Below are 25,030 nucleotides of genomic sequence, written 5' to 3' on the forward strand. Positions count from 1 at the left end.
CATAATATTAAGAACTCACGAGACGGTGATCGGAAGTCATGAGTCTGAGTTGTTCAAATTGTAGTAGACTATTTTGTGGGTTGTTTTCTTGTTGTTATCATGTTTTCTCTTGTGCTACTATTTTAAGGAGTTTTGGAGGAGAAAGGGTGTGGAGAAGCACCACATAACGGTGCGGTTATGGGCTGGTCATTCGTCGTTACATTTTCAAGTTGTTTGACACTAGTATGGTTGTCGTTTTGTGTAAAGTAAACTTGTAGGATCTTCTCTTGTTGTGATTTATTGGAGGGCTTCTAATCAAGGTGTGTAATGCTATCTCTTTTTACCCCTTTCGGCATGAATATGCCTTAACAACAATTTTTCTAAAGCAAATCTTAATGAAACATCTCGTCGTAGATACTCCACCCATGATATATCTAGGTTCATATGTTTACCTTTGATGTTTTTTTGTTGGTTGATGTTCCTTAGTACATATATATTGAGTCTCGATTCACTCGGAAGATTAATATATTGGAAGTAACATCTATAATGTTGTTCAGCAAACTAACGACCTTACATCATTCTGAATAGTTTGTCACTGGATTGAGTAATGAGCCTCAGAGTTATTCTTATGGGTATATATATATACACACACACATCGGCTGAGCTATACTTAGACGAGGTGGACATATGTGGCATATGCACTTCTAGGTTGGTCCTTGCACTTTTCTGTACTTATTGATTCTTTTATATGCTATTCATTCCTTACATACACGGATATTTCTTTTCGTACAGACGCCCTTTTACTGGGGCGCTGCATTTCATGTTGCAGGTCTAAAGTAAGTAGTTGCTCATGTTTAGTGGTAGATCAGTAAGCTCTATGTCTTATGGGGTTAGCCGAGTCTAGAGGTTTTCGTATGATTATGTATATATATATATATATATATATATATATATATATATATATATATATATATATATATATATATATATATATATAGGGGTAGGTCGGGGCCCTGTCTCAACCATTTAATAAATGTTTTACTCTTAGAGGCTTGTAAACTGATTATTGTTATGTCTTTCCTATCTTTATATTGTTGGATGTTGTGGCCTTGTCGGCCCCAAATGTTCTATACATTCTGGTTATGTTATTTTAGGTTGGTATGCTCGGTCAAGCGAGAGGGTGCCGGTCTCGCTTCCCGAAGTTTGGGACATGACAAATTTGGTATCAGAGCAGGTGTGTGTCCTAGGGAGTCTACAAGTTGTCTCTAGTAGAGTCTTGCTTATGGATATATTGTGCACCACATTTATAATCAAGAGGCTATCGGGCATTAGGGGATGGTCACATTTCTTTCATACATTAGATCGTGTGATAGAGCTGAGTAATAAGAATTTGATTCCTATGGACCTTGATTATGTTACAAAAATGCCTACGACCAGAAACACGACTACTAGCTTAAGGAAAAGTATGATGGTGGGAAAAGGTACTAATAGAGTCCCCCCCCCCGCCAGTATTGGTTAGGGTGAGGCCCAGAGGGAGATACCCCCTCAGGCAACTATGACTCTGCCAGCACTAGAGGAGCTTAGAGGGCCCCATCACCTCCAGTTCCTCCACCTAGTACATTTGACCAGGATATTTGGAGTGCAGTACAATAGCTGACTCGCTTAGTGGCCTTACAAACTCAGAGCCAGATAGGAGCAGTCCCTAGTGTTGGACCTTCAGAGAGGTCGAGTAGTTCGAAAGTTCGGGAGTTCATTAATTTGGACCGCCTACTATTTATAGGTTCTGACCAAAATGAGGACCCTTAGGACCTAATTGATCACCTTTAGAGGGCACTCTGAGTGATGAATGCTACCGAGACTGAAACAGTAGGGTTGCCATCATATAGATTGAAGGATATGTTTGTCTTATGGTATGAGGCTTGGGAGAGGTCCACGGAATCGGATGCACCTCCAATTGTGTGGAAGGAGGTTTTAGAGGCTTTTCTAGATCACTATTTGCCACTAGAGATTCAATAGGCCAGAATTGATAGGTTCTTAGCTCTAAGGGGAAGGAAATATGAGTTTGTGAGAATATAGTCTGAGACTTGATTCCCTGGCAAGGTATGCTCCGACTATTGTGGCTATGATGCAAGATAGGTTACATCTGTTTGTGGCTGGTCTTGAGCCACACTTGATTGGAGACTATATGGTAGCATATCTGCACCAAGATATGGATATCTCCCGAATACTGGCGTTTGCTCAGAACTTAGAGGAGTGTAAGAACCATCTACGGGTTACTTGAAATATAGAGAGGGAGCGGCATAAGAGAGCTAGATCTGTTGGGTACTATGGAGAGTCATGGGATGGTTTCAGACCATAATCTTCTAGATGACCATCTTATCTTGCTAGTAGCTCTCCGCCTAGGTTTTGGGGGCCCAGGTATGATCGTTATGCCTAGTATGGATCAGTCAAAGCTTGCAGGCATAGGTTCTCAATATCAAGAGAGCTCGAGTCAGATGAGGTCATCTTTGCCGCCCTGCAGTTAGTATGGTAAGACGCATCCTCGACCGTGTCAGTAAGGTTTCAATGCATGTTATTGGTGTGGGTTTTCAGGAATGCACGAGGAGAGGAGAAGGTGGCATGGCGCAGCCAACTGGGTCAGTAGCAGCTTCATCATCGATAGTACATCCTTCAGGGAATAGTCCATAGGCACCAGGCGGTCGAGGTAGAGGTAGAGGAGGAGCATGTAGTTTAGTGGTACCCAGAACCACATTTGTGCCTTGGTGGGTCGAGTGGACCTGGTGTCGTCACCATACATTATTATAGGTATATTATATGTCGCTAGTTATTTATGCATTGATAGATCGAGGCTCTACTCTATCATATGTCACTCTGGTTGTCACTGATAAGTTTGGGGTAGAACCTAATACGCCATTTGTTGTATCAACACCAGTTGGTGAATCGGTTATTGTTGGACAGGTCTATCGAGGTTGTGCGGTGGTAATTTGTAGTCGTCATCCCTTTGCTGATCTGGTCGAGCTAGAAATGATGGATTTCGATGTTGTCATGGGCATGGACTGACTAGCATCTTGCTATGCCATGGTTGATTGTCACACAAAGGTTGTTAGATTTCAATTTTCGGGTGAGCCAGTCCTAGATTGGAAGGGTAACGTTGTGACCTCTAAGGGCAAGTTTATTTCCTACCTTAAGGTGAGGAAGATGATCTATATGGGGTACATCTATCATCTAGTTCGAGTCATAGATACGGATGTTGAACCACCAACTATTAAGTCCATTCTAGTGCTTAATGAATATCCAGACGCGTTTCCGGAAGAAGTCCCGGGTATTCCTCCAGAGAGGGAGATTAATTTTGGTATTGATGTGCTTCTAGACACCCAACCGATATATATCCATCCATACCGAATGGCTCTTACCGAGCTGAAGTAATTGATGAAGCAGTTGAAGGATTTTCTGGAAAGAGGCTTCATCAGGCATACTACTTCATTGTGGGGTGCACCAGTGTTGTCCATGCCCAAGAAAGTTAGTTCGTTGAGGATGTGCATCGATTACTGACAACTGAATAAGGTTACCATAAAAAAATTCACCTCTAAGGATTGATGACCTATTTGATCAGTTACAGGGTGAAAAGTGCTTTTCAAAGATTGATTTAAGGTCAAGATACCATCAGCTGAGAGTTAAGGAGAAGGATATTCTAAAAACGGACTTCAGTTCGGGCTTACTAATGCACCTGTGAACTTTATGGATTTAATGAATCGTGCCTTCAAGCCGTTCATTGATATATTTATGATCGTGTTTATTGATGATATTCTGGTGTATTCGCCGTCAGAAGATGAGCACGTGAACCATCTACGAGCAGTGTAATAAATGCTCCACGATCGTAAATTATATGCTAAGTACTCCAAGTGTTAATTCTGGCTGAATTCCATGGAATCTCTTGTCCAAATAGTCTCCGGCAAGGGTATCAAAGTTGACAGTCAAAAGATTGAGGCTGTAAATAATTGGTCGAGGCCCACGACTCCATTAGAGGTTCGAAGTTTTTTGAGTTTAGCAGGCTATTATAGGATATTTGTAGAGGGTTTCTCCTCCATTTCAGCACCTCTAATGAAGCTGACTTAGAAGGAGACTAAGTTCCAGTGGTCCAATGCTTGTGAGTGGAGTTTCAAGAGTTGAAGTACATGTTGACATCAAAATCTTTGTTGACTCTTCTAGAATGTACAGAAGGGTATGCTATCTATTCTTATGTTTCGAGTATTGGATTGGGTTTTGTTCTGATGCAACACGACAAGGTTATTGTTTTTACTTTGAGACAGTTGAAAAGCACAAAACAAGTTATCCGACACACGATATTGAGTTAGAAACGGTTGTTTTTGCTCTAAAGATATAGTGACATTACTTGTATGGGATTAATATTGGTATATTCAATTATCCTAAGAGTCTCTAGTACATCTTCAAGCAGAAGAAGCTGAATTTAAGGAAAGGAAGGTGGCTCAAATTGTTGAAAGATTATGATGTCGACATTCTGTACCATCCCGGCAGGCTAATATGGTAGTTGGCGCTTTTAGTGGCAAGTCTATGGGTAGTTTGAAGCATGCAAAAGCTGACAAGATATAGATAACTTAAAATCTGTATTAGTTATCTAGTTTGAGGGTCCGATTATTAGACTCAGATGATGGGAGCATTGTCATTCAGAATACAATAGAATCGTCTTTAATAGCAGAGATGAAAGAGCGACAATATAAAGATCCTGAGTTAGTAAATTCGAGAGATAGAATTCAGCAACAAAAGAAGTCGGTATTAGAGCTTAAGGAAGATAGAATCCTTAGATATCGAGGCTGAATGTGTGTTCCAGATATGGGGAAGCTTCAAGAATGAATAATGAAGAAAGTCATCATTCACGGTATTTTGTTCATCCAGGGTCGACAAAAATGTATCATAACCTCAAGGAGGTTTATTTGTGGAATGATGTGAAGAAGAATATTGCGGATTTCTTTGCTGAGTGTTAGCTTAGAACATAGAAATCTCGATTGGAAATGGGAGATGATTAATAAGGATTTTATCACAAGTTTGCCCCGCTCTTAACCTAAGTATGATGCTATCTGGGTGATTGTTGACAGGCTTACGAAGTGGCTCATTTTCTATTGATTAGGACCAACGGCCACAGACTATGAAAAATTATATATAAATGAGGTAGTTTGACTTCATGGTGTTCCAATCTCTATTATATCTGATAGCGGTGCTCAGTTTGCAACAAACATTCGGAGGTCCTTTCTAAGAGGTTTGGGTACCAGAGTAAACCTTAGCACATCATTTCATCCACAAATAGACGGGCAGGCCGAGCACGCTATTCAGACGCTCGAACATATATTGTGATCTTGTGTGCTGGACTTAAAGGGTAATTGGAATGATATTTACCTCTCATAAAGTTTTTTTGTAATAACAGCTATCATTCCAGCATCAAAGATGGCTCCTTATGAATTATTGTATTGGTGGAACTATAGGTCCTTGATTGGATGGTACGAGGTCGGGGAGACAAAGTTACTTGGGCCCGATTTGGTCCATCAAGTTATAGACAATGTGAAGTTAATACAAGATTGATTGTTGACATCTCAAAGTCGGCAGATATCTTATTCTGATGTTTAATGCCGGAACTTGGATTTGATGTTGTTGATTGGGTTTTCCTAATGGTGTCTCCTATGAAAGGCGTCATGCGATTCGGCAAGAAGAAAAGCTTAACCCACGATACATCGGGTTGTACCAAATCATTTGGAAGATAGGATAAGTGGCTTATTAGCTTGAGTTACCTCCAGAATTTGAATCAGTTCACCCGGTCTTCCACGTGTCGATGTTGCAAAAGTATATGGGAGACTCCTCTCATGTTGTGACAATTGATGATATTTAGATCACAGAGGATTTATCTTATGAAGACTCTTTTGCCATTCTTGACTGTCAGGTTTGGAAGCTGAGAACCAAGGAAGTAGCCTCGGTAAAGGTACTTTGGAGGAATCAGAATGTCGAAGAGATGACATGGGAAGCTAAGGAAGAATAAGATATGGATATCCTTACTTGTTTCAAACCAAAGGTTCTTGAAGACTACTATTCGTCATATGTTCTTTTGTTGTGTTATATGCGAGTAGACTTATCTTTCATTCTGTGATCAGGTAGCTATCAGAATTAAGATGTCATAGTGTCGCCAAGGTCCAGACTATAAGTGGATGGGGTGAGTTTCCCTTTTGTAATATGTATATTGGTATTGGATGGCCTAGTGTGGCCCGGTGTTATGGTTATCAATTTCAATGTAGTGAGATGCATTGTGTCTTCCTGTGAGGTGTATTTTTATATTTTCTGGCTGATTGGCGGGTGGATAGTCCTATTCACAAAGGAAAATCTGCCAAATTGTTTGGAAATTCTAATAATTAAGGTTGCTTTTTTTTAGCTACAACCCTCATTCGAGAATGAATGATCCAAAGAGGGAATGATGTAATACCCCAGATATAATACCCCGTACCTTTCAACATGTGTACGGCTAAATTGAACTTGATGAATGTGCTTAAACATGAGAAAAATAAGTCATAATGAAGCCTAAAGGTCCAGGTACATATATGTGTTAAATAAAAATTAAGGTGAAGAAATGGGATATTGGACAAATAAATGAACTACTTGCTTACCCGTCCTACTTGCTTGATCTACTTGCTTACCTATCCTACTTGATTGAGCCACTTGACATAGGTCTTAATTATAAAACGAGGGCGAGATGCTTGTTTAAAATTTGAATAAGAACCAACATATATCACCTATTAAAAAAGTAGGTGACATTGTAGGTGCATCACCTACTTGCTTAAAGGAAAAGGTCACAATTTTTTAAATAAAACAAGGGGAGGGTTTCGGTCAAAGGGACCCCTTAAAGGGTCTGATTAACCTCTTTCGAACTACAACTTTATTTCATCCAAATTCACTCCCAAAGGCAGCCATTGAAGTTCTCTCCAAAGCTTCCCATTCCAAGCTCCCTCAAGCCCTAAGTTATTTTCTCTTCTTTTCAAGTTCTAGTTGGAGGAAAACGTAAAAGTTGAAGAACCCAAGTTAAGAGCTGAGATCTTCACCAAGTAAGGTAAGTATACTACTCAGTTTGTAAAGATCTGATCGATCGTTTTGTATAATTACGCCCCGTTACCCCTTTTATTACTTCACACATGTGCGTTTATGATTTTATGAATTGTGGGGTCGGTTAGTTTCGTTCTGGGAAGCTTTCAGGTTGATTTGGACCCTTGATTATTGACATACAAGTTTAAATAAGAAAATCTTGGCCAAATTTTGACTTTTGTAAAAACGGCCCTGGAACTGTGTCTTTATGACTCTGATAGCTTTGTATCGTGATTTCAGATTTAGGCGTATGCCTGAAATTAATTTTGGAAGTCCGTAGGTTGATTTGTGTGGATTTTCCGAAATTTAGAAATTTGAAGTTAAAAAGTTTGACCGTAGGTTGACTTTTAGCTATCGAGCTCGGAATTTTATTTTGGGACTTGGAATAGGTCCGTTATGGTATTCATAACTTGTCTGCAAAATTTGGTGTCGTTTGCAGTTGATTTGATAGGATTCGGACGTTTAGTTGTAATTCTAGAAGTTCTTGAACTTTACTTTGAAATTCATGCGTTTTAGGGTTCGATTCGTAGTTATAGGTATTATTTTTGTGTTTTGATTGCGCGAGCGAGTTTGTATGATATTTTTAGACTTGTGTGATTGTTTGGTTTGGTTCCCCAAGGGCTCGGGTGAGTTTCGTACGCTTAGCAGAGTGTTGATAGAGTTTATGTTTGCTGGTTTTTGCACAGGTACCTCAGGTCTCGCATTTGCGAGTTTATGGATCACAATTGCGATGTTAGGCCAATTGTGTTGGGTTTGCATTTGCGAACCTGGTGTTTGCATTTGTGATAGGCACCTAGGGGAGCTGGTTCGTATTTGCGATCTCCATGGTCGCATTTGCGGAGGTCCAATGTTCGCAATTGCGAACTTTTCATCGCATTTGCGATGAGAGCAAGAATGGATGGGATTCGCTTTTGCAATGGATTTTTTGCATTTGCGGGGTACACAATTTCGCATTTGCGACACATGCGACTTGACAAAAAGCTAAGGGGCGAGATGTTTGAACTCATTCTCTCATTATTTTAACCCTAGACTCGATAGGAGGCAATTTGGAGAGGGGATTTTCACCTACAAACCTTAGGTAAGTGATTCTAATCTTTTTCTAATCATATTCCATCAACATAGCCTAGATTGTAACATCAAAATAATGTGAATCAAAGTGAAAATTTGTGAAACTTTGTCAAGTTTTTGAAAAATAAGAAATTTGAGTTTTGAGAGTCGATGTGGAATCGGATTTTGAAACATCACATATATGAACTTGTGGGGTCATGGGTAGACGGAATCGACCATTGGATCCGAGTTTTGACCGGGCGAGCCCTGGATTGACTTTTGTTGACTTTTTGAGAAAAGTATAAATATATTAGCTTTATCTATTCCAATGGAAATCCCTAGCATTGTTTGATGATATTGAGTAGATTTTGGTTAGACTTGAGTCGTGTGGAGGCTGATTTTAAGGGAAAAGTTATTTTCGAGTGTTGAATTAGCCTAATTGAGGTAAGTGTCTTGTCTAACTTTGTGTGGGGGAACTACCCTTTAGAATTGATATTCTTTGATTCAATTGTGCTAAGTGAAATCCGTGTACGCAAGGTGACAAGTGGGTACATGGGTTGTACATGGTATTTAATCGGTTTAGGCTACTTAGACTGTTTCCATGCTTTAATTGAACTGGCATATCATGTTCTAATTATCATAGTCAACCTATCATTATTTGTGTTAGTGTATCCTTACATGCCTTAATTGACTTGTTTAGCACTTGTTCTATATCCTACTTGATAAATCGTTCTCATGCTTAGTTGAACTCGTTGACTCTTTTATTATTACATGCTATCTCTTCATTGTTAATTATCATTATTTAAAGTTATTGATCGTGTTATCTCTTTCCTTATTAGTTATCATTGCTTGAAGTAATTGTTCATGCTATCCCTTTTCCTTGTTGATTTCCATTATTTGAAACTCATTGTTAAATATTATCTCTTTTATTTTGAGTTAGTCTTATCTAATATCAGGGTTATACATTATTTCTCTCATTGTTGAGTTATTTGGTGTTGAAGTTGTGAAAGTCGTTAACACGTTGAGGCGAAGTTGGTTATTGTTGAGACATCTATCTTATTGAGCATTCTACATTCATTGTTGTTGTTGATATTCTTGTATACGTTGTGGTGGAGCCATGAGCTACTATTGTGGAAACATTGGTATTGTTGTTGTTGGCAAGTTGTGATATATGGGCACTTGTGGTGCGAATTGTTATTGTGATATGATATTTGACGCGCATGTGACGGTATAAGGCTTAGGGTTAATGTGCATGCGGCAGTACAAGGTGGGACTTATGTGTGTGTTGCTTGTAGGGGAACTACATGAAGCCACGCGGCATCATAAGGTGGGCTAAAGTCCGTGTAGTTATTTCGAAAAAACTGTTTTCAAAACCTATTTCAAATTTAAGGCTTACGTGATGGTATAAGGAAAGATTGTGATTGAAATGGAGAAATGTGAATACGAGGCGATACCTCGGTTATGATTCTTGATTATACGAGGTGGTACCTCGGTTTTGATTTCATTATACATGAGGCGTTACCTCGTTGTGATTCTTGCTGCTTAATTCATGTTGTAAAGTGTTTTGGAGGGAATATTTCTTGTTGCTTCATTCTTTATTGCTATAGCAGTTGATGTCCGTACATGATCATTGTAGCCCTTTAATTGCTTCTTTTATGATATTTCCATTGTTGATTTCTGGTACTAGTTCATGCTATTATCTTGTTTCGTATTAGTTTTTTCTTCACTTTCCATTACATATCCATATTACATTTTCATGTTGTTTATTTATATCCTAGTAGGTGTCTTGACCTGGCCTTATCACTACTCTACTGAGGTTAGGCTTAATACTTACTGGGTACCGTTGTGGTGTACTCATACTACGCTTCTGCATATTTTTTGTGCAGATCCAGGTACGTCTGCTCGTGCCGGTCGTTAGAGATTACCTACTAGTTGCTTTTATCGGAGACTTCAAGGTATGCCTGCTCGGCGTCCGCAGGCCTCGAGTCACCTTCCCTTATTCTCATTTATTGTTGTATTTCCTTTCGGACAGTGATGTAGCAGTACTCTAGTTATACTCTGTAGATCTTATTACTCAGTTCCACCGATTTTGGGGAGCATATTAGTGAGACTATGTCTGTATCGGAAGGTTATCTCAGTATTCAATTTTGTTTAGTATTTTGATAATTATTTCTGCCAAGTTATTATTATTTGTTAGGCTTACCTAGTTGTAGAGACTAGGTGCCATCACGACATCCTACGGAGTGAAAATTAGGGTTGTGACACAGTTACATCCTTTTTTTGCTAAAAAGTTAGAGAAATTCATTCCATAATAATAAGAACTCACGGGACGGTGATCGAAAGTTGTAGTGGATTATTTTGTGGGTTTTTTTGTGTTGTTATTGGATTTTATCATATGCTACTATTTATAGAGTTTGTGAGGAGAAAGGGTATGGAGAAACGTCAAATAATGGTGGGTTGTGGGCTGGTCGTTCTTCTTTTCATTTTCAGGTTGTTTGATACTAGTGTGGTTGTCATTTTGTGTAGAGTAAACTTGTAGGAGCTTCTCTTGTTGTGATTTATTGGAGGGCTTCTACTCAATTTATGTAATGCTATCCCTTTTGACCCATTTTGGCATGAATCTACCTTAATAGCAATTTTTCTAAAAAAAAAACTTAATAAAATGTCTCGTCGTAGATACTCCACTCATGATATCATCTAGGTTCATATGTTTACCTTTAACGTTGTTCTGTTGATTGATGTTCCTTAGCACATATATATATATATATATATATATATATATATATATATATATATATATATATATATATATATATAAAATAACAACAACCCAGTATAATCCCACTAGTGGGGTCTGGAGAGGGTAATGTGTATACAGACCTTACCCTTACCCTGGGGTAGATAGGCTATTTTCGATAGACCCTCGGCTCCCTCCCTCCAAGAACTCCCCACCTTGCTCTTGGGATGACTCGAACTCACAACCTCTTGGCTGGGAGTGGAGGGTGCTAACCACTAGGTAATATATATATATATATATATATATATATATATATATATATATATATATATATATATATATAGAGAGAGAGAGAGAGAGAGAGAGTATCTTGATTCACTGGGAAGATAAATATATTGGAAGTAACATCCATAATGTTGTTCAGCAAGCTAACGACATTATGTAATTTTGAACAATTTGTCACTGAATTGAGTAATGAGCCTCATAGCTATTCTTATGTAATCATCTTTCCCTCTCTCTCTCTCTCTCTCTATATATATATATATATATATATATATATATATATATATTATTATTATTATTATAAACACACACGCACACACCCCACCGCAGTTGGGGACGTTATTACATTATATCTATTCCACTGTAGTAGGGGACATTATTATTATTACATATATACAACTACAGTTGGGACGTTACACTTGTATGTACGTATACATACTCAATCCAGTGGCATATGTACTTCCAGGTTATTCCTTGCACTCTTCTGTACTTACTGATCTTTCATATGCTATTCAAGCCATACATACATAGTATATTCTTTTCGTACTGACCTCCTTATGTTGGGGAGCTGCATTTCATGCTGCATGTCTAAGTAGAGAGTCTGACATGCCTCTCTAGTCGGTAGTTGCTCGTGCTCTACGACAAATCGGTAAGCTCCATGTCTCCCGGAGTTAGCCGAGTCTAGAAGTTTCATATGATTATATATATATATATATATATATATATATATATATATATATATATATATATATATGTAGTTTTACAACAATAACAACAACCCAGTATAATCCCACTAGTGGGGTCTGGGGAGGGTAGTTTGTACGCAGACCTTACCCCTACCCTGGGGTAGAGAGGTTGTTTCTGATAGACCCTCGGCTCCCTCCCTCCAAGAACTCCCCACCTTGCTCTTGGGGTGACTCGAACTCACAACTTCTTGGTTGGAAGTGGAGGGTGCTTACCACTAGAGCAATCCACTCTTGTCCATATATATGTAGTTTTAGGAGATGGAAAAATTAAATTACAATCTCATATCGCTAAAAAGGCTTTGAAAATGCCAGATAAATTAGACAATACTAAAGAATTACAAAAGTTTCTAAGTATAGTAAATTATGCAAAAAAATTTATAAAGGATATAGGAAAAATAGCAGGACCTCTATATGCTAAGACAGGCTCTACAGGTCAAAAACACTTTAATACCAAAGATATTAAATTAGTACAAAGAAATAAAGAAAAAATAAAATATATTCCTGACTTAAACATGCCATTAGAATCAGATTACTTAATTGTAGAAACATATGGGAGTTTTGAAGGATGGGGAGCAGTTTTAAAAGCGAAACCCAATAAGTATAGTGATAAAAGTACAGAAAAAATATGTGCTTACCAAAACGGTAAATATAAAAGAAAAGGGGAATATGAGTAGTATAGATGCAGAAATGTTACCTGTAATATATGGATTAAATAGTTTCAGATTATATATACTAAACTAGAAATATTAATAAAAATTGATTGTGAAGCTATAGTTAAGTCTCACCAAAAGATAAATGAGAAGAATAGTAGTAGAAGAAGATAGTTGAATTTCATTGATACTATATCAATCTATAACCTCACATTTGAACACATTAAAGGAAAAAATAATAATTTAGCATATCAATTAAGTAGGTTAAAAATTACGGTCAACTAATAAATATGTTATACCTTTACAGCATGAGACCAACAGCCCTCAAGAATGAAGACAAAGGAAAAGGTGCTCAAGCCTCACCCTCAAACAAATACTTTCAGACAATGTTATGTAATCTCCAACTTACGTCACAATCTTTAGTAGAACTGATTAATATGGATAGAATAAGTTTTGGAAAACATAACTTAATATTTTTCCACCCTCAAACATGTCGTTTAGAGTTTTACCAGAATGTGTTATAGATAGACCACAAAGATATTTGATTGATAATTTATGGATAGCATATAATAAAAAAGACACTAAATATTTTATAGTATCTATTAATGCTTTATGCCAGTATTTTACAAACAAAAATCAAGAAACAATATTTAAATATTATGTAGTTATACATGAAAAGACAAATGGTGTCTTTTAGAAGTACTAGACTTTATTAAAGATTTGGAAAAAACTCTCTTTGAAGGCTTTAATGACTTTACTGAAGCATTAGACTATGCACGAGGTATATTAGGACCAAATTATTATATTTCTCCAACACTCACACAAAACCCAGAAAAAACCCCCATAATATAATATCCAAAAAGACACAGATAAAATAATTTTTTGTGATCATTGCTCATCAATGACTGAAGCCTTCAAAAGACTAAACTAGAAGAATGAAATTTTGATACAAGAAAAAACAAGACTAATGGAACAAGTGAAGGTATTAGAATATAAAATACAGGCAGTAAAGTTCGAATTGGCACAATCCCAGACTCAAGTTATTCCTCAACAAGACCAAAAAATGAGTAGTCCACAACAAGTGAGTTCTCCATCTCAAGAAAAAAATGGATAAGAAGGATATGCATTCCCTAATGAATGCAACAAAATCTACTGTATTGGATAAAAATACAACTAGTCTGGTTCAAACGGTAGCCGGTAAAGACTTATCAAATCCGTTTATGGCTGTCACTTTGCCAAAAAGTGAAGATGAAGGCTCATCAAGATGAAGACTACCTAGAACATTGACACAAGGAGAAGCATTAAAAAAGAAAGGTATAATTTCTAAAAAGAAAAAAAAAGAGAAAATCAAAGACATAATTAAACAGACACTAGAAAACTTCTTTCAATAAAAAGAAAAGAAATACAAACATATGATTAAGAATCCCAATCCAGAAAAATTCCAAAGTTGAGGAAAAGATGATAATTACGAAGATGAGAACCTAAACTGTCAAGATGCTCAAGATCCAGATGATGATTCGGGAATGAGTTTCGACTCAATAGCTCTACACAATCTTAATACGTAGAAGTAAACAGGAGAACCCCAGACAAAAATATTGGGAGGAAAAAGACGAAAGAAAAGACTAAAGAAAAGTAGTACCAATACAATAATGCAATAGATATGTGAAAAAAGAAGAAAAAGATAAATAGAGTGACATAAAGTAGTATTGAAAAGACTTTAGAGTCTTTGAGTAGAAAATATAATTACATAAAGTGAAAAATAAAAAGGAATCTATGCTCAAGCCATGTGATGATGGGGCCCAGCAAAGTACCCGACAAGGCTCGAAAAGAAAGGTTTTTGAAGATGTTTGAATTTCATTTTAAAATCCGCTCCAAAGACTTGGCTATATAAGAAGAGTAAGATTAAAGAAGAAGGACACACAATAGCATCAAGAAGAACCCTCTGAAGAAAAACATCCAATATTCCCTTTCCCTTTTATCACCCACCATTCTCCAAACATTGTACTTTTTGTAAAATATTTCCTTATGTATGCTTTACTAGTTCCTATCTCAAGCCTGTAAAATAAATAAAGCCTTATGTTTCGGTGTGCATGTTTTTAATTTCCAAGTCCAGTAAACTTTTTTTGGTTTCTCGAAAGGAAAACCTCTCTCCTGTAAACATGTAACTTATTGTTTTTATCTAACAATTATGTTTCTCGATATTACCCCATTTTATTTACAGCTTTATATTTTTTATTTCCATGTATCTAATTTCTCATTTGATAGTTTTTAAATAACATATATATCACTCTAAGTATATGGTTATTTTTCCAACTTCTTAATAACTTTGATGAATTAACTTGTAAATTTCTAAGAGAGACCAGTTAAGTTAAGCCCAACAAATTACTAGAAAGGTGTTAAAATGGGTACATATCTGTCATGCCCCGAACTCGGGGAGCACGACCGGGGCTTAACCGAGTAAACCCGGCCGAGCAAGCCTATTAGATTTCCTTCTACCCACATCACTTATGAATACAGAGAATACATATTTTTGTTAATTAGACAAAAAGGTGATCATGTATGCAATACCAATTCATTACCATTAGTTTCATCATCTTAAAGTCTTAAATTTTACCCACGTTTTTCATAGTCTGTAGTAGAACAAGTAATCCAAACACAACATAACATTGTTTGACTTCCCCAGCACCAATATACAACTCACACTATATCTACGGAGCCTCTATTGATACAGAAGAGTACTATGATAATGCCGGCAATAAGGCTCCGGCTATACCTTAAATACAATACACAAGGAACAAAAGATACATGACCCCGAAATGAAGTGGGGCTCACCAAATCAGCTGGGAAGAGGATGTACCGCTATCACTGATCAATGTCTTCTGTTGTGGAATCACTTGCATCCATTAAAGATGCAGCGCCCCTGGCAAAAGGGACTTTAGTACATGTTGAATAGTACTAGTATGAAAACCAAAACATCTATTCAAGAATTTTGAATTACAACATGAATATGATGAATCATGGTAACAATCATAGGGCTTAGATAGACATAAAAGTCAAATGGATTTGTTAAGACCTTCGCATAACATTTATAAATTTCCAGTCGGGATTCTCTACAACTCCCTTTACACAGAGCAGCTTTGCCGCCTCACCCCAATATATGCGGGTGGAGGTGCACTCACAATACAAGAAACTCTACACAAAGCGGCCTCGCTGCATCACCCCAATGTACGCGGGTGGAAGTGTATTCCACTATACCCAAACTTTACACAAAGTGGCCTTTCCGCCTCACCCTAATGTATGTGGGTGGAGGTGTATTCCACAATACCAAAATTCTACACAAAGCGGCCTTGCTGCCTCACCCCAAAGTATGCGGGTGGTGGTGTAATCCCAATCACAATCTCTACACAATTTAGCATCACAGTTTTCATTTGAAACACGACTTGAAGTTGTAATATTTAGATATACAATCCATACTTTGAATACATTCTCACAATAGTAACATAACACAACATTAACATTTGGAACACGTACGGAACATATATCTCTTGTCACAAAGCTTATTCGGAATAATCGATTCGTGGTGAAAAATTGAAACTTACAAGAATAATGTGAGGTTCAATTCTAAGAGAAGAGTTTAGCCAACATACCTCACTTGAGCTTCCTTTAACACTAAAATATTCCGGAAATCTTAGCAACTTTGATCAATTTTAGAAATGTAACAAATTGAACCAAAATTAGGAAGATGATCTTGGTTCTAGGACATTTGATCATTTTATCAAACACTAGGTGTGCATTAAGGTTTCAAGGTCCTTTTATGGAGGATTCTATCATCCCACAACCCATCCTTTACCATTTTAGCTCAACAATCTTCCTACACCCCTTGATAACACATGCATGCAAAATAACCAACTCCCATACCCAAGAATTATCTTACTAATTACCCATTTCTAATTAACTTTCGAAATGAAGGGTTAGGGTATAGAATATTACCTCTAGGATGAAGACCTAGTGAGTTTTCCTTGTTAATATTTCAAGATTCGAGCAAGAATTGAAGAACAAATTGTTGAAGAACTCTCTCCCACTCTAGGGCACTCTCTAACCCTCAAAATATCATGTTTTTGTTCAAAAGATAGTACATATCGTCTATTTAACGAAGTAGGGTCAGGTTATAAAAACAGAAAAATGAATCTCTGGAATAGGATCTGCAGTCGCATATGCGACCGCATAATGCATCTGTGGTCCGCGAAATGGACCGGGAAATGAACCTCCAGAACTAGGCAACTCTGCATGGGTTTGCGGTCACTATGAGTCCCCCAGACCTGTTCTGCGGTCACATAATGAACCGCAAAATAGTTCTACAGTCGCATAGTCGACCGTAGAATAGCACCCAAACCTGCCCAGTCCTGCCTTACTCTACGGCCATTCTGCGGCCCGCAGAGTGATTTTGCGATCGCATAATGGACCGCAGAAATGCCTTTTCTAACAAAAATTTCCTTTAACTCCTCAGCGCACTATTCAACCCAAAAAGTCTGTACCATGAAACCTCAAACTACCTTGCAAAATTTTACGAGGCCTTACATTCTCCCCCACTTAGGATCATTCGTCCTCGAATGAGGGTCAATATCTGACATAAGCATAAAATGTGGCCCAACTGTTAATTTAAACACACCAGCAGTTGCAAAATTTGGCTAACTCCTTAAATTTCCAAAACTTTCACCAGAGTCTCCCCTATAACTGGGCCTATCCACCTATTAGAGAATCACAAAAACTAATCCTAATAATATATACTTAATCCGATAACGCAATATAACATAAAAATAACACCAACTGTGGCCTAATAAATAATATATTACCATAAAAGGAACACCTTTAACATCAACTGTACAAATGATACATAATTCATAAAAGGTAACACTTAGCACTTTCATAGAACACAACTTTATAAATACATGGCTATTCAAACAAATAAGGACATTTTTTCTTCATTTCTTCCTCGACCTACGGTCGTGCTTCCATTCAATAACTATCCCGGGGTTATGATATGTTCCAAACCTACACCACAATTGAGCAGCGAGGCGGTCGGTACAATAATAAACCCAACAAAGGTCGGGATCGAATCCACAGGGAGTTAGAATATGGGATTAGGTGTATATCTAAGTTACTTGCAAGTTTTGGCTTTAATTGCACTTCCACAAACTTGATTGGTTTTTCTATTTTTAACTTTACTCTAAAGATTGCAATAATTGAAACTAAGGACAATATTTTTGTTGTTGTTTTTTAAATGTTTAAAGAGACTAGGGTAGTGACTTCTACCTAGATGGATATCTAACGGGTAGCAAAATCTAGGGCAAGCTTGATTAGTTGGGATTGTAATATAGCTATCACACCCGGGTACTCACTCTATACCTCTCGGTAGTTTGAGTGATTTTACCAGATTTAGTTTTCTCAATTCTAAATGGGTATTCATGCAAATCAAATGATATTGGCTAAAGTTGGGTATTACTATCTCTAGGTTTAACCCTTTAATTGGGGCTATCAATTTCTTGAGTTTACCCCAATTCCTTGTTAGCCTAGTTTTCCTAGACTTAGTCCCTCTTTCTCAGGTAGAGACTAAGTCTTAAAGGCATGAATCAATATTTGCAACCATTAATTCTTGAGTTATAGCAAGAACTAGGCTAAATATCACTAACCCATTCACATTCAAGCCCTAAAATCAAACACCCATTAAATACCCACACTAGGGTTGGGTCACAACCCTAGCTATGGGTTTAGCTACTCATGAAAATAACAGAAATTAAAGATGAAATGAAGATAAAATCCATAATATTAATTTATTGAATGAAAATCTAATGTTAAAAAGTGAATCTAGTACAAAAACTCCGAAAACCGAAAAGTCAGCCATATACAGAACATAACATAACCTGACATATCCTAAAATGACAAAAAATTCTATTTATACTGAGCTGAAAATATCAGACAAAAATGCCCTTGCGGAGGTTGTGCGGCCGCGTAATTCTGAGTGCGGCCGCACTCTTGCTTTCGCAACCGCATAATTCTGATGTGGTCCGTGTTCTTCTCTTTTGGATCTGTCTCTGGTTCTTCATTTCGCGGACCGCATAATTTTGATCGAGGCCGCACAAGGAATTCCGCGGCCGTACAATTCTGGTGCGGTCCGCACTTCTCTATTTTGCTCAAGTTGTCAGCTCTCTGAATCTCAGTCATCGCGGTCTGCGTAATTTCAATCGCGGCCGCACAGGGACTTTTGCGGCCGTATATTTCTGGTGCGGTCCGCGCTCATCATTTAGCCCAAAAATCACTCTCTGGATCTCCCTCTCGCGGACTGCGTAATTTTGATCGCGGCCGCACAATATTTGTGCAGTCCGCGCTTTAGACCTCTTTGCCCAGCCTTGGTTTTTGTTCAACTTTTGACTCCTTTGTGAGTTGATTTTGATTCCTTTGGCTTATTTTGAACAATTCCTGTAAGCAAGTATATTTCATTAGTTTCCGGGAATACCTTCAAGCATTTTGGCCTAAAACACAAGTAAAAGAGAGCAAATAATAGGTTAAAATCCCCCCTTATTAACTCCCCCAAACTTAAGCTTTTGCTTGTCCTCAAGCAAATAAGGTAATTCCCACCTCCACTAGAAAAAAAAGGATATTTCAGCTGGCCTAAGGTGAACCAATCATGCATCAATTGGGACTAACAATTACCCTCAATACAAATGAATTATCAACAACACCATGTTTTTGGCCTTTTGAGTACCATAGTTCTACTGTGACACTAGAGCATCAAGAGTTGACTTAATTCATCAAGTAAGCTCACACTATCACATAGGACATTTTGGAACCCAAACTCCTCATCCTCTACTCTCCATGAGCAAATCTCACTTTAGAATGTAACCATCAAAACAAGGATTGTGAAGAAGTGCGCTCATCTCTCTCAAAAGAACATCACAAGTCCTGCTCTAAGTACCATAAGCTTTCCCCTTATGTAAATCACCACTAATGTAAGATAACTCATCTTGAAATCATATAGGGCTTTTGCGGGAACGTAATGAAGGCTTTTGGATCAAGGTAGGACTTATCCCCATATGATGGTTTCATCTTTTCTTAAGCACTCCATTTCCTCTTTTTGACTCATACTTTCTTGACTCTTGGAGTCATTTTCTTATTCCTTGGAGTAATGACACTCTTTCTTGCTCATGACAATCATTTTTCTCCTTTTCTAAGCACTCCATGCTTTTCATCCTTGCTTTCTTGAATCCCTTCAACTTCCTACTTTATTCACTTTCTTTTTGGCATATTTTTTTTTGGCTTTTCTTCCTTTTCCATGTCACTCTTTTTTGTTCTGTGTACCTTTTATCACTTTCACATTCCTCGTCTCTCCCCCAAACTTATGCTTTTGCCAATTGTATCAAAAATGCTAAGGAAAGATCGGGTGCCAAGAGAGGTCATTATAAAACGGATAAAGGCTTGTAACATGGCTATTAAATGAAAAAGGGCTTCGGCTCAAAAGGGTTGACTAGGGATATCACATTGGTGGGATACATAAGCTTTCAAGTTTCAAATTTGATCAAGGAGAGCCTACAATCATTTCGCAAGTCGAGCTAGACTTAGAATTTCGCCAAGATAAACATTCAGGGAAAGTTCTAGACTTATTGGCACGGAACTTGGAGTAGCAATTCAATACCTCACCTCTCAAGTTGCTGGATTGTTAAAGAGAATAGAGTCGAGTGCTGACAATAACCCTAGCTAAGATTGAAAATCACAAATGGCTCAAAGAAATCACTCAATGATTGTTTTAGTCAACACAAGATTCTAAAGGTCACAGCTAGAGCTATTCTTTGCCAATCAACTTGTTTCTAACCACAAGGTCGAAGGTAAATGTGTTAGTACTAAGTGAAGCCTACTTAGGACACTTTTATTCATTACTACTATATATACAAAAACATAAAGAAAACGGACGCAATTCCTTAAGAAATGGGAAGAGTCACCCGGTTCACACAACATCCACCTTTGAAAAGAACCATGGCATTAAGAAAATCAAAGGCTTATTGTTCACACAAAAAGTAAAAAGAAGCTAATAACTTAAAAAGAATCTACTAATGTAAATAAGAAGCTATGCTACTAAGGAAAAACAACGAAAGTAGTTATGAAGTAAACTACGGAAAGTAGACTGAATATGTACAAAATGAAGTAAAGAGAATATATACATAATGGGAATGAATATATACGTCGAATGGTGAGAATATATACATACCAAAAGTGAAAATAAAGATCAATAATGATAAGAATAAAGATAAAGAAAAATAGTATAATGGTTATTACATACCAAATGTCATCAAATCAAAATGAACCACCCCCCAAATGAAAAATAGCATTGTCCTCAATGCTTATAACAAATAAGAACAGGAAAAAGGGATAGAGAGTAGAGAAAACTCCCTATGTGGTCTCTGTCTACATCGGGTCATCAGCACCATCCGTATCCTCTAACTGGATCTCCACATCCTCTGACTGGGGGACTACGGGGTTGCTGAGCATTTGAATCAGCTCTGCAGCAGTGTATGTAGTGGTAGCCGGCTCCTCAGACTGGCCGGCTGCTGCATCTGATGCCTCGGGCACTACTGCATGTGTTGCTGGGACTGTCTCCTCCATGAGCAGGTCTAGTGGGATATCACCAGCAGAAGCAATCTTCTCAACCTCTTTGCTCAACTTCTCCACCTACTCCTTAGATGCCCGAGTCTTACGCATCTTCTTCACCTGCTTCCCCATATCCTTGATAATCCTCCCATGTGTATCAATAGTCTCCCGGATCTTCTTCTAGTCGTCCAAAATCTTCTTCTGGTCGTCTAGAATCTTCTTTTGGTCGTCCAGAATCTTCTTCTGGTTGTCCAGAATCTTCTTCAAATACTCCTCCACTGATGGAGGTACTTGAAGCTCAGATGGGGCTGAAGACTGTGCTGCCACTGCATTGGATATGGCAGTCAGCTTTGTGGCAGCTGCCTGCATCCAGTTGTTGAGACTGGATAGTGTCTGTGAAACCCGCAGTGCAGTCTGAGGGCATGTATAAGATGTGGGCACTGACAGTGGCACTGAGAGGGAAGGTCTGGAGGAAGGAGGAGGCATGGCAGCTGCTACGGCAAAAGTACCGGCTGTTGTGGAGGGCTCGACAACTGACCCAGTGGCCACTACTCCTGGCTCTTTAGACTGGCCAGTGGAGGTAGTGGCTTTACCCCTGAATTTAAGGTTGTAAGCTCCCTGGAGGTGGTACCATGAGAATGGCCTTTTAGCCGTCGCCTCCACATCAAAATGTCTCGGCTCTACCTCTTGATCTTGGAAATACTCTGTGAGGAAGTTGGGGTAGCGATACGATCTCTCTTCTTTATGGACTGCATTGGAGATGTTGTAGGACATCAAGTTTCCCACATTAATAGGATAGCCAGCCATGATGGAAGCTACCAATACTACCCGGGGGAGTGGAAGGACATTCTCATGCTGGCAATGGTCAAGACGGCTGCACACGAATGTTTCCCACCCTTTTGCTTCAAAGTTAAGGGTGGCTATGACAATTTGAACTCCTGCTGTGAGCCATGCAGGTGTTGTCCCTGGAATAGCAAGTATCTCAACTAGCCATGGGCGAACTGCATCACCCAAGGCTAGCTTCTCCAGGTATTGCACTGCATCGAAATCTTCAAACCCTACATATATGTTCAGTGTGTGGCCATCAAACCGGATTTTTAAGTTCCGGACCTTCGTCACCTTTGTACCCTTTTTGATGTGGGCAACATTGGCATAAAATTCCTTGACAAGGTATTCATTTGCATCATGCATCCGGAAGGTGAACCATTTCCATCCTTTTATCTCCATAAATTGTCGTAGGATATTTGGATTGTGTTGGCTTAGGTCTTTGGTTATGAATTGTCGCTCAAGAGTGAGTGACCTTTGGGGCCACCATTCCTGAAATTTTCCATATGCCTTCTCACTTACAAATCTTTCAGCCCACACCTCCGGCCTCTTTGATCTAGCCAGGCCTCCCATGATTGTGTCACCCCCTCTCTAGTCATCCGGGACCTCATCATCATCATCTAAATTGATTGGGGTAGCTATAGTGGCGGGTGTTGTAGCTGTTGTGGCAGGTGGTCCAGATGCCTGACTACCTCCCTCTAAGCCATCAGAAGAACTAGGGGAGGAGGTAGGTTCATCGACTAAACAGAGTCTATCGGGGAATTGTTGTGATTGTGCCCCCGGTTATGGTTGTACAGAATCCCCCTCAGACGTTTTCTGGGATGGGAGGTATTCACTGGTGTCTGAGGATTCAGGAGGTGGTCTACTGATAGTAGTCATTTTGCCCAAGCGTTCTGGACTGATAGTGGCATGTTAGGCTTTCCGCCACCCCGGTCTCGGGAGGATTCTGACCTCCCTTTGGAAGCATCACCTCGACCACGTGAACGCACTATTGTATGCAACAAACAAGTAGTGAAAGTCAGTCAAAATTGGGGTTCAACATGTGTTATTGAATTATAGTTGAAAAGAAAGACACTGCTTCTCAGAACAGGGCAGCGCGAACCTCACAAAATTGAGTGCGGTCGCGGACTGCCCATCGCGGACTGCACAAAAATGATTGCGGCCGCGAAAACATATCACGGACCGCACAAAATTGAGTGCGGTCGCGTAAATCCCAAGTTCAGACTACTGGTTCTCAGAAGTTACCGTAGCGCGGACCGTATACTTTTGAGTGCGTCCGCGAAAACCCATCGCGGACCGCACAAAATTAAGTGCGGCTGCATAATCGATTTGCTCGGTCTTTGAAGTTTAATTGTGCGGACCGCACAAAATTGAGTGTGGCTGCGAAAACCAAACGCGGAACGCACAAAATTGAGTGCGGACGCACAAATTGAGAAATGACAAGTGCCTTCAACCTAGGGTATCGCGGACCGCACAATTTTGTATGCGGCCGCATACCCTAGCGCGGACCGCAAAACAATGTGTGCGGCCGCAAAATTTAAATCAGAGCGGCACTGAGGTATGATTAATACTAGGGTTTTCACTAATTAGGCATGATTTGTCGAAATTGAACAATAAAGGCTACTAACCCCAGACCCCATTATGCATTCAAACACTACCCACATGCTTCTAAACAAGAATTAAGCTTCAATTTGACATTTTTGGCAAGAATTTAACCCTAGATAAAAAAGAAATCTACAACAAGGAGGAAAGAAAAGAAAAAGATGAAATTAATTTATTGAAATTAACATACCAGTAATGAAATGCAGTAGGAAATCAACAATTGATGAGTATGGGATAAGATTGAAAACAAGAAAGAGTGCACTGTGCTTGAGAGGTCATAGAGTATAAAGTGTGAATTATCTCAAAAACTCCTATTTATACTTTGGCCCACTGACTTACCTGAGTGCGGCCGCACAATTTTGGCGCGGTCCGCACTCTTTACCTTTTCTAACTCGGCAGTTGATTCTGTGACGCGGTTCGCATAAAAATGATTGCGGCCGCACAATCTATGCGGTCTGCAAAATTTTGATCGCGGACACGAATCCTTGAGGGATTTTGTCAGTCCAAACTTCAAAGAGTTGGCATTTTCCATCTTTCAACTGTGCGACCGCACATAGAATTGTGCGGCCGCGAAGGGCTTGTGCGGTCCGCACAATTTTACTACTTGGCCAATTTTTGTCTTGTCCATTTTCTGCACTGCACACCCAATTCCTGCATACACTTCGCAACCAGTTAGTCCAAAACAATGCCTAATCTAACAAGAAAATCAAAAGAAAGAAAAATACATGGGTTGCCTCCCAAGAAGCGCCCGATTTTACGCCGTGGCATGACGCATGTTACCATCATTCATTTGAAATGGAGCAATGCCACAACATGGTCATCATCAACCTTACCAAGGTAGTGCTTCACCTGGTGCCCATGGACTCTAAAAATCTCACCATTCTTATTTTTCAAATCAAGAGCACCAAAAGGAGTCACATGTACCACTTTAAAAGGACCACTCCACTTTGATTTAAGCTTTCCCGGAAACATCCGTAACCGAGAGTTGAATAAAAAAACAAGGTCACCTTCTTTGAATTCTTTGTAGCGGATATACTTATAATGTAGGTACTTCATCTTGTCCTTATACAAGGACGAACTGGAGTAATCATGGAACCGGAACTCATCAAGTTCATTCAATTGCTCCACCCGAATATTGGCAGCTAAATCCCATTCAAGGTTTAATTTCTTCAACGCCCACATGGCCTTATGCTCTAATTCCACCGGAAGGTGACATGCTTTCCCAAACACCAACTGATACAGAGACATACCAATTGGAGTCTTGTAAGCTATTCTATAGGCCCAAAGAGCATCGTCAAGTTTTCTTGACCAATCAGTCTGATTTGCATTGATAGTCTTGGATAGAATACTCTTGATCTCCCTGTTGGAGACTTCAACCTGTCCAG

At 38.8% G+C, this 25,030-nt stretch overlaps 1 protein-coding gene across 1 annotated transcript; it reads right to left on the reverse strand.

The window, feature by feature from the left end:
- Positions 1-24,431: 24,431 nt before the first annotated feature.
- On the reverse strand, positions 24,432-24,827 carry LOC138910015 (uncharacterized). Its single transcript, XM_070201235.1, has one exon. The coding sequence runs from the start codon at positions 24,825-24,827 to the stop codon at positions 24,432-24,434; it is 396 nt and encodes a 131-aa protein (XP_070057336.1).
- Positions 24,828-25,030: the final 203 nt, after the last annotated feature.

Source organism: Nicotiana tomentosiformis, chromosome 1 (genome assembly GCF_000390325.3).
Source record: "Nicotiana tomentosiformis chromosome 1, ASM39032v3, whole genome shotgun sequence".
NCBI lineage: Eukaryota > Viridiplantae > Streptophyta > Magnoliopsida > Solanales > Solanaceae > Nicotiana > Nicotiana tomentosiformis.